We start from the raw sequence: 12487 nt of genomic DNA, 5'->3' as shown, positions 1-12487 counted from the left end.
TGCTCCGATGAGACTGGCTGATGAATAATAAGTGACCGTTTTACTCCTGACCACTCTGATCGACTCTGATTCACAGCACAGGGAATGTTTCTCTGAAAGCAATTTCAAAGAGGTGTTTGTGTGGCTGTGCATCTGTATCTCTGCCATCTTGATTACGTTTGTGTGTGTATGTGTGTGTGTGTGTGTGTGCGTGTGTGTGTGTGTGTGTGTGTGTATGTGTGTCAGAGCATAAACCAGGTGTATCGAGGTGTGATTACTGAGGGCTGGGCAGGATGCCACTGGGTTTGCTCTTCCTGCTCTGCTTTAATTAAGCTTTGTCTGCATGAGTAACCTTGACCTGATCAGCTGAGAACAACACACACACACACACACACACACACACACACACACACACACACACACACACAGACTCCTATAGCTGTAGATGGATTTTCTGTTAATAAATCTGATGATATCTCTCAGCGATGTTTTTCTTTCTCACCTCACCATGAAAGTGAACAGATGATTATCTTGACACTTTCTATATGAGGGCTGGAAGTCTTGTTTTTCAATTTTAAAACAAAGGTGATGGAAGTATGACTGAACTGATCAATGTGAACTTAACAATCTGCTTGTTGTCTTTATTTTAGTGCCGAATCACAGTATACAGTAATTAGTCTGTCAATTTAAAAGGCTGATGAACCCAAATAAAAAAGCAGGCGGTTGACATTATCCACAGGGACTATTTTAATGAAGTCTGTAGATTATTACGAACAGCAACAATGGTTCTAGAGAGAGACGTTAAGTTTTTAAATGTAATTTTAGATGCTCTGAGCACCACAAAAAAAAAATCCATTCACTTTTGTAAATGTGGGGAATCACATTTTACACAATTTACATTCTTCAACATAAGGGTTTTTTTTAAGGCCGATTCTGTTTGGTTTTTGTTGTTTGTTTTTTTGCAGTGTTTGAATTGGAATTTAAAAAAAAAAAAGTTTATCACCATCTAATAATGAATTATATTATGGAACATGTTTGCGGGTGAAAAACAGTAGAAAAGGAAAATAACAGAAAAGAAATACAATATCTGGTGATTTATGTTCATTACCATAATTTTATCAGTCTGGTCCTAACAGTTAATGAAATGCCAAGTGTCTGGTCACCTCACATGTCTATATGGCGAGATGTGATCGCATGACATGAAAGCAGCAGTTATCAGTTATACTTAGTCTTTTGAAACTGTGTTATGTTTTTTTCTGGCTGCGGCACCATTATTGCCCACCTGAGGCTGGTGCTGCGTGCAAACTGAAACAGAAAGTCATTTTCTCTCAGTGACAAACATAGTCTATATGAAGCTTATGACAATAAAAGGGGGAGGATAAATCTCACAAAGGATCACCGCTCTCTTCACCTGTTCTGCTGCTGGGGAGAAGGAGCAACTTGTCAGTGGCAAATAGTCAGAACCCGCTGCTTCAAAAATGTGCACACACTGTGTTTGAAACAGCTGTACTGTATTTTGAAACAGTCAATAAAATTCATTTAATAGTGAAGCTGCCTGTTTCACTACTTTATATTCATGTGGGCTAATAAATATACAAATGTCAATTAGATGGTATTCTGCATGAGAAATAAAGAAATAGAAATTGGTTATAATAATCATCTGCTTATAGTGATATTGGACAGACACAACAGTTTCTTCATCTCCAACTGCAACTTCTTAATTTTTAGCATTCAATGCCACTTGTAAATTGAACGGACATGCTGAGAAAGAGAAAATGTGTCAAAGAGTAGATGATAATGTAGGTAATAGTGAGTTGGTTCTCTTAAGTTGCCTACATCTTGATTTTGAACAGAACAAGCACTACACTTCACTTTCCCCACTCAGATTCATCAAGCTGGATGCAGGGATCGAACCATCAACCTTCTAGTAATAACCTTCTAACCTTTAGGCCATCACTACTGCCTGTAGATGGAGACTTAATCTCTCACCAGTTTTCTGCTAGTCATCTCCCTCCCCTTGTTAATTGCAGCAGTATTGCCATTTTTGGTGAAAACTCCTCTATATTTTTCATATAGTTTCATCAGCAGGGTTTGAAAATCCCTCTAGTTTTCCTTTCTTTTTGCAACATATTATCGTCTTTTTGACAATCGACTGTTCTGGGATGCTTATGTCTTCTGTGCACACGCACACTTCAAGCTTATTCCAGCATGGTTATAGTTAACATTGACTAGACACAGCTAAGCTGTGTTAGTAGAATGGCACGAGCCTCAACTGAAAGTTGACATTAATTCTAGCCAGGCTTTTTCAAGTAAGCACAGCTTTCTTTAGCTGCATTGATGGAACACCCCTCTGGATGAATAAAACCAAAACCATCTGCATGGCTGCATACCACAAGGATAGTTTTTAGTGGTCACAATAGTGAAACATGTCCTCTTTGGCCTGGAAACTTCCTGTTTGTCGACACTGGCACCAATAAAATTTGGGTAAATTAAGGTGGAGATGGGATGCTCCTCAACTTTGTGAATTTGACTGAGATATTGTGAATCTTGTGCAGTTTTATGTTTTATATCCACTTTCCCTCCTTCTCCTCCACCTGTCCCAGCTGCCTGTGGGGGTTTGATCAGGAATGTCACCGTCGGTCGGATCGTCTCTCCTGGTTTTCCCAGTAACTACAGCAACAACCTGACCTGCCACTGGCTGCTGGAGGCCCCTGAGGGCCAGAGGCTGCACATCCACTTTGAGAAGGTGGCGTTGGCTGAGGATGATGATCGGTAAGCAGGAAATTCAGCTTTTGTATAAGGATGGTTGAACATAATAATCCAATTTTGGCATTTTGTTGACAGTGTCTCCACATATAAACATAAAAACAGTCTATTAAACTTGAACACTGATAATTGCATTTTTCAGCATGTAAGAATTTCTGAAATGTAACTTCTCATCTAAAGCTGCAGTTTTTTTGTAGACTTGGAACAAAAACTTGAAATTCTACATGCAGTGATTTTGAAGGCAGTGAGGAATCACATAGTCACTATCTCATCCCCCTGACTCATCTATTGAGTCAGGGGTTCACCTGTTTTAAGAGGTCATTCCAGCGTAATGTGAGTTTTTATAGTTTCCATGTCTGAAGCATTAATACGAACATTTTTACTGACCTTATTAACTATTTTTTACATCCGTTAAGCCTTATTTACTCCCATTCATTTCCCTGATGGTTTTATTTAGTCCATAAAATTGATTCACCATGACTGAGAAGCCAACTGTCACATTTAGCAGTGTTGCGTTAAAACTGCAGTGTGTAGACAGAAAACATGGAAGAGAAAGGGGGTATTCACATATAAACCCCGTCTACTAGAAATTACATTTATATACTAATTTGCGATTTCAAATACTTTTTAAAGGAAATGTAGAGGAAATGGCAGAATTGTTTTCTCTCAACATAATGAGTAAATGTTGTTAATTAACATATCTAGCAAGTTGCAAAATGCTGATGATGAACACATCTGTAAAACATTCAGCATGTTTCATTTGTTTTACTACAATATCCAGTCTTGCAGTACAATATCCACTGGTAGCAAAAATAGTATTATTAAACTATTTAACGGTTATGTTTAGACACTGGCAGCACGTCATTAAGGTTTGAGAAGGAAAGATGGTATCTGCAGTGACATGAAGCACAACGTGTTTATTAACATTTAACTGAAACCACACTAAACTTAAGGATAAGGCTATTTTCTATATTTTTCTTATTGTCAGCAAATCTAACGTGCAGAGCCAAACCAACAATGAACTCATCCAACTTACAAGTATTGTGTGTGTATCCAAAGCCTGATATATCATATTTCTCTGTGCTGTAGAGCTGCGTTGTTGCTTTAGTGGTGTCCATTCCTGAACAAATTTGCATACAGAGAAGATTTTGGCCCCTGAAAGTGTGGGGCCCTGGGGCAGCTGCCCACTCAATCCAATATTTTTAAGACCCGTATTTTCTCTTTTTTTATTTTTTCATTAATATTTTACTACATTTCAATATAAATTACACTGTAATACTCTGAAAGAAACAAATCCCAACAAAACAGAAAATAATCACCCGTATTTGTAGAGTAGGGATGTGCAGAGAAGCCAATATTTGTATTTGTATCTGTATTTGTTGAGGCAGCAAAATTATTTGTATTTGTATTCAAATAAAAGTGGAAAGAAGCTTAAAAATCCTGTTTTTATTTTTAGTACGCTTTTAATTTTACAAAATTAAAGTGTTACAATAAGTATTCATGAAGTGTGTGTCAGTAGCTCAGCTTTATCTCTGGGGAACACCCCCAACTCTGGGACTGATGTCCAAATTAGGAAATATGTGTTATGTAGCAGGTGGATGTGACTCCCCTCACTGAGACCTACTGATAGATATAACAGCAGAGCAGAGGAGAGAGACTGAGATAGCGATGTCACTGACCTGCACTCTGGTATTTGACATGGTTTATTTTTCTTCCTGAAAACAAATAATTTTTAAAATATTTGTGTGGAACAAATATTCGTAAAAAAAAAAAAAAAACCCACTATTTGTGCTTTGCCGAATAACGTATTTGTATTCGGGCACAACCCTATTGTAGAACAAAATTAGGCTGCACAATTAAGTACTTTCATTGTCCAGCCACAAAGATAATTATTTTACATTGAAAAAAAACACCAAGGCAAAGGAATAGAATAATTTAAAATAAAATATGAGAAACTGTAAGAGTCTGTGAGATTTTATCAAAAGTCAGACTGAAAAAGTCTTTTGAAGGGGTGTTAACCTGACTGGAGTTTCAGTAAGGACTTTTAGTGTTGCATGATGGTCATATGTTGGCACAAAAGCCAACATTTCATGTGTGTAAGCTGTGTCAGCAGTCTTTCTATATAATAACAGGCCAGTGTAAGTACTATCTTGTGCCCTGTTAACAGTGATGTATTACCCTCCTCTTCCTCTTCCTCCTGCACGTTCCTTCACTTACGTTCACTCGTCAGGCCTCTCGTGCTTCATACCTTCTGCTTTGTCCCTGTAAGAAAATCATTTATGAGAACTCCACAGGGTAACAACTGGCTGTCAGTGCAGCTCAGGGCAGTGACAGTAGAGTGTCATTTTCTCAGTATGGGGCTCTCATTACAGAGGACTGAAAGGAAGAGCCACAGGGGGGAAATTAACTGAATAATCCATTTTGTATACTAGCCAGTCGCTGCTTGGAGCTGCTCTTTCATTCCTACTATAGAGCCCACAGATATGAAGAGACATCTGGACAGCTCTGAGGAAACTGAAGGAAGGAAATCGGGAAGAAGTGGAGATGTAGAGAAGATAGAAAACTGGCAGGACTTTAAAAAGTGATAGTGTACTGAGCTGAGGTCTGCTGGCTTTTAAAAGAACGAATGACATAAAGAGTCTGAAGACAAAACAAGCTGAAACATTCTCACAGATAAAGAATTAGTTTTCTTAAACATGCTTGTTTGCATACTACTTCAGGACTTGGAAAGATACATAATTGGCAGGGGAGTCTTGGGGTCCTCCCCCAATTTAAAACTTGTTTTAATTAATTTAAAACAAATTTCTTGAATTGCTAGACCACTGAACCTCTTGGATTATGTCAAGAAACAGCCCCCTGCACTAGTCTAGATTAGTTAGATTGAGGGTGCTATAAAAACCAAGAATGCATCAAGAACAGTATTTACCTGGGTGCATCAGGACAGGAAATTATCAGAAATTATATTTATAAAAACATTATGTAGCCTAATATTTTAGTAGATTGCATGCTAATAGGCCATTTTCAAGGTCAAACAAGGACAAACAATTTATAGAAATTTAATAGTCTTACAACACATTACAATATGATTTTTGTAATGTTAACCCTGGTTAAACAATGTTAAACCTGAGGGTTGCTATTCTCAATACTCACAAGGCATCTTCAAAGTCTGACAATTGCAGCAAAGTACAAACAATTTGGATGAATGAAATAGCCTCACAACTAATCTAAAAACTGATTTTTGGGAATTGCGAGAGTTTCAGAGTGACAGGGAAACAGAGCATCCTCAATCACTTTAACAGGAATGTTCTTTCTTTCTTTGTATAAAATGTTTTTTTAACCAAAATGGTGAGGAAACGAGTGTGTTCGCCACTTCAGAGAAATGAACCAAAAACAAATTTTCACATTTGGTTTAGTTCAATCAGTCTGAAAAGAAATATACAGAATAAATGCAAATATATGTTTTATTTTGACATCAAGGCTCTGTTGCGCTCTGTTACACACTCTCCTCACTATACCTGAGAAGCATAATTTAAGTCATCAAAGGCAGAGCAGGGAGAGATCAATGCAAGCCTCCATGGGGAACCATGAAGGAACAGAGTCACAGATGGAGGCTGCTGCTGTTCGAGGAGGGCTGTGACATGCAGAGGATGAGCACTGTGTCTGACTGCAGCTGACAACACACCATCAGACGAAGCATCAGATGGACCACTTGTCTTCTGTGTAATTTTACTTGAGTTGAAACCCTCATGAGGTCCTCTATGGGCCCGACACCTTTGAATCGTGTGCTTACTAATAGAACACAGATCAAAGGACCTTCGGCCTTATTGTCATAGTTTTGGCCATTATTTCCATCTGTAATAATAAGATTGTACTCACCAAGCTAACTACTGAGATCTGGAATAGGGATCAGTTTTAAAAACAATCCAGGGTTGGTGAAACTTATGGTGAATAGTAAAATGAATAATCAAGTGGTCCATTTACTTTATCACAGTATATAGACTGAACCTGATCAGCTTTGACCTACTGTACTTACTGTAGTTGTGCATCCTCACAGTTTTCCTGCATCAGAGATTAGCTACTTTTTTTTACGTCCACATAAAGTGCTTTACATAGTCTGGATGTAATGTTTACAGCATGTCTGATCATTTTACTCCTCATGTTTCTTGCGGTGACGCCATGTTCCCACATCAGCACCAGCAATTACTTTGGACAGTTATCATAACTGATAGAAACTATGGCAAAAACTACAAAATAAAATCCAGGTTGTTATAAACAAAAATATGTATTAACTGATTTTTCCGGCCACTTTGGGGCAGTGGAACAAGCTGAAAACACATCATCTGACATGAAGTCTTGTAGCAAACATGTTAGCAAATAGTTGCCTATCAACACATCCAGCAACACGTAGCAACGTAGCAATCTGAAGTCATGTTTGTATTTTGGTCTCTACCAACTTCTGAGTGAAATATCTGGCTCTCTAACTGCTAAATGCTCTGCTATGTTCACCAGCTAGCCTACAGCTAAATGTGTCTGTCTGCTGTTGCTGCTGCTGGAAATCCAAAACTATTAACTAACAGAGGCCAAAAGTTCTGTAGAGCTGAGAGGAGCTGCAGAGTTGGTGATAATTCTTTTTGGGTTCATCATTATGAGCAACTCCTTTCATATTACACACTGTCATTTGATACATTTTATTATAAAAATGTTGATCAGTCTAGCTTTAATGTAAAGTTATTTTTAACATTATTTCTAGTAAATGTGCCAACACATGTAGAATCACTGGTAAGATACTTTAATTTGCAGAGTAGACCATAAATTGATTTCATGAGCAGAAAGAACCCTGCTTCAAGTATCTCAATGAATTTTTGTTTCCTTTCTTCCAGGCTGCTGATCAGGAACGGTAACAGCATAGATGCTGCTGCCTTGTATGATTCATATGAAGTGGAGTATCTGCCCAATGAAGGTCTACTCAGCACCTCCAGACATCTCTTCATTGAGCTGACAACAGACGCTACAGGCACATCCACTGGCATGGCCATCAGGTACCAAGGTAAGCTTTACAAGAGAAGAGGAATGATGAATGGAGGTCAGGAGTTCCAGTGATGAAATTCAGGCAATCAAGCCTGATACTTACACCAAAACAAATGCAGCACAGTGAAAAGCTCCTTTCAAATGTCTAAAAAGAAAAAGAGAAAGGAGATTGATGGGATGGATCAGAAGATTTGGAAGGTTTCTAAAAAGCGGAACTACTGTAGCAATGGCAGGAGACAAAATATAGGTGTGTTAGTGGAGAGGGGACACTCTTCTCTCTAAGTCTCACTGGGAGATTCAGGCTGGATTTTAACATTAAACTAGTCTAACTTTGCTAAACTGGATTAACTTGTTAGATGATTACATGGTTGAAAATGTTAATGGAAACTTGAAATGGGATTATAATCTTGTAATGTATCAAACTGCATATCCACAGGTCACTATCTTATTTTCTTGTCTATTGTCATATTTTAAGTCTTTTTCTTCAAGTTGAGTTGAATAATGATATCATCACTATCCTAAAATAATGGCCCAAGTCATTTTTTCAGGTTTCTCAGAAAACACAAAAAAATCATCATGGTGTGCATGCACCCCTAGCTAGACACTGCACAACAGGCATACCATAATATCGGTCAAATGATGCTAATATTATGTTCAAGTGAGATTTTCATTAAATAAAAACACAAAAGTAAAGAGGATCCTTTGTAATTTTTTAGTTATACACATAATTTCTAGCTGTTAGATTACAATACGGTATTCAAATCTTTCTTAATTAGATCATGTAATGTGGAAAAAATGAGACAAAAACTGTAGATGAAATATTGTTTAAAAGGCAGAAAAGCCTATCACTTGTAACAGCCACAGATTCTGGAGCTTTTCCACTCTTTGCTAAATGCTAGCTTCATGAACTTAGCTATTTTGCTGACTAAAATGCTGATTAAAAAGACTGAATAAAAAGACTAAATAACTACGTAATGTGACGATGTAGTCACACTCTTGACATATGCCATTATACCCTAGTAGAATGGCAGGTGAGGATGTAGGCGATTTTAGCAGAGGTGGCCAGCATCATGAGGAGATGATTTAGGCAAAAAAAATCATTTTGGTCAAAAAATGACTTGGGCCATTATTTTAGGAAGGTGATGATTTTATACATCAGTCTGATGATCAGTCAGTGTCATGGGAGGATCGTCCAGCTTGGGTCTCTTGTTTGTCATGCCAACAGCAGCGACACTACATTGGCATGGCTAATCTGGTAACCAGGGTAACCAGGGCAACCAGGGTAACCTGATGGCCAGGCTAACTTGGCTAAGCATACATCCATGAGCATGCTACAGCTAAGTGGTGCACTGCCAAAATGTTCTGGGAGGAACTCACGCTCTACAATTATTATTCTGCACATCGGAGTAAGTGGATTGTGAAACTATTTTGATAGTAATTGTTTGGGCTTTCACTGAGTGTACTAAACCCCTCCTTTTTAGTGCCAAGGTCCCTCTTTTTTGTTTGTCCATCAAGACACAAAGCAGGATTTTTTCACTGAAAAGACTGTAACTGTGGAAGATATGCACTTTATTTGACTAACGCAGACTGCTGAAGCCTATAAGCTTTAGATAAACTTTTAAATTATTTTTTTGTATAAGGACTGTGGATTTTGTCCCCCATCATGCACAATATAAGCGCATTTGGAGAGGATCTTCCAATGCTGTATGAACAGGAGGAATGATTACAGCAAGCAAAACCTGTTTTAACACCTGAGTGTTGATTTATGACAGACTTAAAATTGTGCATCTGTCTTGTCATGGATTAATAGTTTAATTTACAAAATGTCTAGATGTCTAAAAATGTCCAAATTGTGAAAGAAATGTCCATCACAATTTCTCAGAGCCTATGATGACCTCTTCTTCATGGGATCTTCAAAATTGCTGGTTTTGTCTGACCAACCCAAAGACATTTAAGTAAAATGATATAAAACCAAGAAAAATCTTAAAAAGTAACAATCAATTATCCTAATAGTTCCTGAACATTTTTATGTAATTTGACTAATCAATCAATCGATTCATTGTTTCAGCTCAACTCTTGATAACATTTGCTTTAGAATGATGATATCAGGCCTCAAAAAATGTGCATATTAAGTTCTACATTCCAGAGAGGTGTGAGAGCAGAGATGTGATGCTAGTGATTGTCCTATTTCCGCTCTCACTCTTTCTATAATTAGTGGTTTTCATGCTGATTCCACCGTGAAAATAGAGAGCAGAACATTGTTTGTTTTATGATTCATACATATAAGTTACCTGTCATCAACAACAGCAAATAAAACCATATATCCATCCAAAGGTAGCAGGACACAACCTTATCTTCTCAAGTTATTCATATACAAAATACATGTGTTTTGTAATAAATATAAAGCTGACATTTTTTTACCAATATAAAGAAGGTTTATATTAAAAGTATCTGCAAACCGCTCCCTGCCATCACCAAATTCATTTGTGTTTTATTCCGTGTAAATTAAAATCAAGATGAAAATATAACTCTCTTTAATCCTTTTGTATCTTCCTAATGGAACTTAATAGGAGCAGGAAAGGAAAGAAATACCCTTTTTTCAGAATAAAAGCAACATTTCTAAAATTCTTTCCTGATAATTTAAATTAATTGTTTAATTTTGATTACTGTCTCAATTGTAATTTTGGCAATAGAAGTATTATTGGGTGCATTTAAACACACCCACAGCCTTGTGAAAGGCATCTTTATTTATTATTTTTTCTTTTATATCTCCTGCTAGTTCAATTCTTCTGTAGCCATTTAATGGGGGCTATCAGTGCATTCCCTCTTTAAAGCTTAAAGCTATACTCTTTTCTTGTCTGGTGATTAGAAATAAAATAATCAAGGGTAGTCTTTCAGGTAGACAGTATTAACTTGCAGTTTCCATCAGCAGAACCGTCTACATATGATGATTTGTACATTAAATTTCAAGCAGGGATGCATATAATGTCCAGGGTGAGTTATATAATATTACATATATATATATATATATATTCTTTTTTTTCTAACATTGGTCTCAGCACTCACCATCAGATAGGCTGATCGTCTCTGGTCCACGAGACCACTCAGAAATGCAATCAGTGTATCTGTTTAGGCCCCGGCTTCACTGCTGCAAATGGGATTAAGTCCAAAGGGAACAGCCATGCATATTTCTAACGGAACTCATTATGGCCATTAAACGTAATGCTGTTCAGCCTGTCTTTAACAGATCCCTTTATCCTAATAAACCATTATCACCATGGTGAACAGAGCATTCATTCAGCCATATCTAACTGCAGTTCAGGTGGGGTTTTTTTTGTCCTGATTCATTCAATGAATCAGGACAATTTTGTTCTTATTCTACCGTGGGTATTTTAGTGTCACTCATTGCAAAGAGGGCTGTAATGGTAAAAATATAGAAAAACTTTACTGCTAGTGAAATGCAAACAATAGTTTCAGAAGCAGAAGCCAGGAAAGGCAGATTTGGCTGGTAAACATGTCATTGGTACAACCGTTTGGAGCCTGATTGTGAATCTTGTATACAGCCTGCATACCTGTTGAACCACTACCATGCAGTATGTCCGTAACAAAATAAAAAGTTGGTAAATGTGTAGATCTGTGGAATCCACAACAGGCCATGATGTACTGAAAGCAGAGCGTCCCTCCCTGTGCCACTACTGAGCTGTCAAGCTGTGAGGACACTGAACAGGCTGCTGGTCAACCAGCTGCATACACTCACTGGCCACTTCATTAGGTACACCAGTGCAATCTAATGCAATCCAATACAACAGCTCTGCCATAAATTCTACTTTTGCGAAGCTGATACATTTTCAAGTTTTTGTTGACATTGTCAGAAAGATGATAATTCTACTTTATGTTTATTAATGAGGTAGTAGTGGGTGGTGCTGGTGTACTGGGGTGCATTATATTGAACAGTGTTCCCAATATTTTGCCTACTCCATTAACATACATGAGGGGGGCAAAATATTAAGAATATAAGGATGGTTGAAATTAATTGATATCACATTCAAATATGGAAATTCTGATATATAAGATATAAGCTATTGTCATCTAAAAGTGGGAACAGGACAACTTTAATATATTAATGATTTCATTACATTTATGATGATGATTTATGGATTACATCATCTTGCCTATTGATTTTATAATTAGTAAATAAATTGCATATTATCAGCAATTTCATACTTTTAAATGTTGTATATTTAGGCCCAATCATTTTTTAAAATAATTGTGGTTCTAATATACTGTTTACATTGAATAAATATTAACAATATCATTTTTTAAGACCGTGGGACATTTATTAATTGTGCGTGTGCATGGTCTAAGGCAGTTCTAAACTTGTTCATAGAAAAAGGACAAATTCAAGTAAGAACATATTGATGAATGATTTGTGCCGGATTTGCCGTTTGCTGGAGTTTTTCCCTTAATTTGTCACCTGTCTGTATCTTCATCTTGCAGCCCAGTTGTTGACTTTCCTTTTAATCCAAAGCCAATTGCTGCTTTTTTCTGCTGCTTTTGACAAGGACTTGATTGCTTGTTGGAGGGAGCAACCCCTCAGCCTCATTTTCTTCAACAGACAGATTGTAGATGTGGCAAGGAATCCCCTGCATCCCACTTCTACAGGGAAAATCTTGGTCTTCTAGCCACTCTGGGCAGCTTCGATTGCCAGTTCAGA

At 37.3% G+C, this 12487-nt stretch overlaps 1 protein-coding gene across 3 annotated transcripts in view; it reads left to right on the top strand.

Moving 5' to 3' along the window:
* Nucleotides 1–12487, top strand: part of sez6b (seizure related 6 homolog b) — a 266490-nt gene that overhangs the window by 213939 nt on the left and 40064 nt on the right. For all 3 annotated transcript variants that reach the window (XM_044353824.1, XM_044353825.1, XM_044353826.1), the window contains 2 exons: nucleotides 2583–2751; nucleotides 7626–7792. In XM_044353824.1, the coding sequence (XP_044209759.1) occupies nucleotides 2583–2751; nucleotides 7626–7792 (336 nt within the window). The remainder of the gene's footprint in view (nucleotides 1–2582; nucleotides 2752–7625; nucleotides 7793–12487) is intronic.

Source organism: Thunnus albacares, chromosome 6 (assembly GCF_914725855.1).
Source record: "Thunnus albacares chromosome 6, fThuAlb1.1, whole genome shotgun sequence".
NCBI classification, from domain to species: Eukaryota; Metazoa; Chordata; class Actinopteri; order Scombriformes; family Scombridae; genus Thunnus; species Thunnus albacares.
Note: the sequence above shows the minus strand (reverse complement) of the source record. Positions and strands in the feature narration are given on the sequence as shown.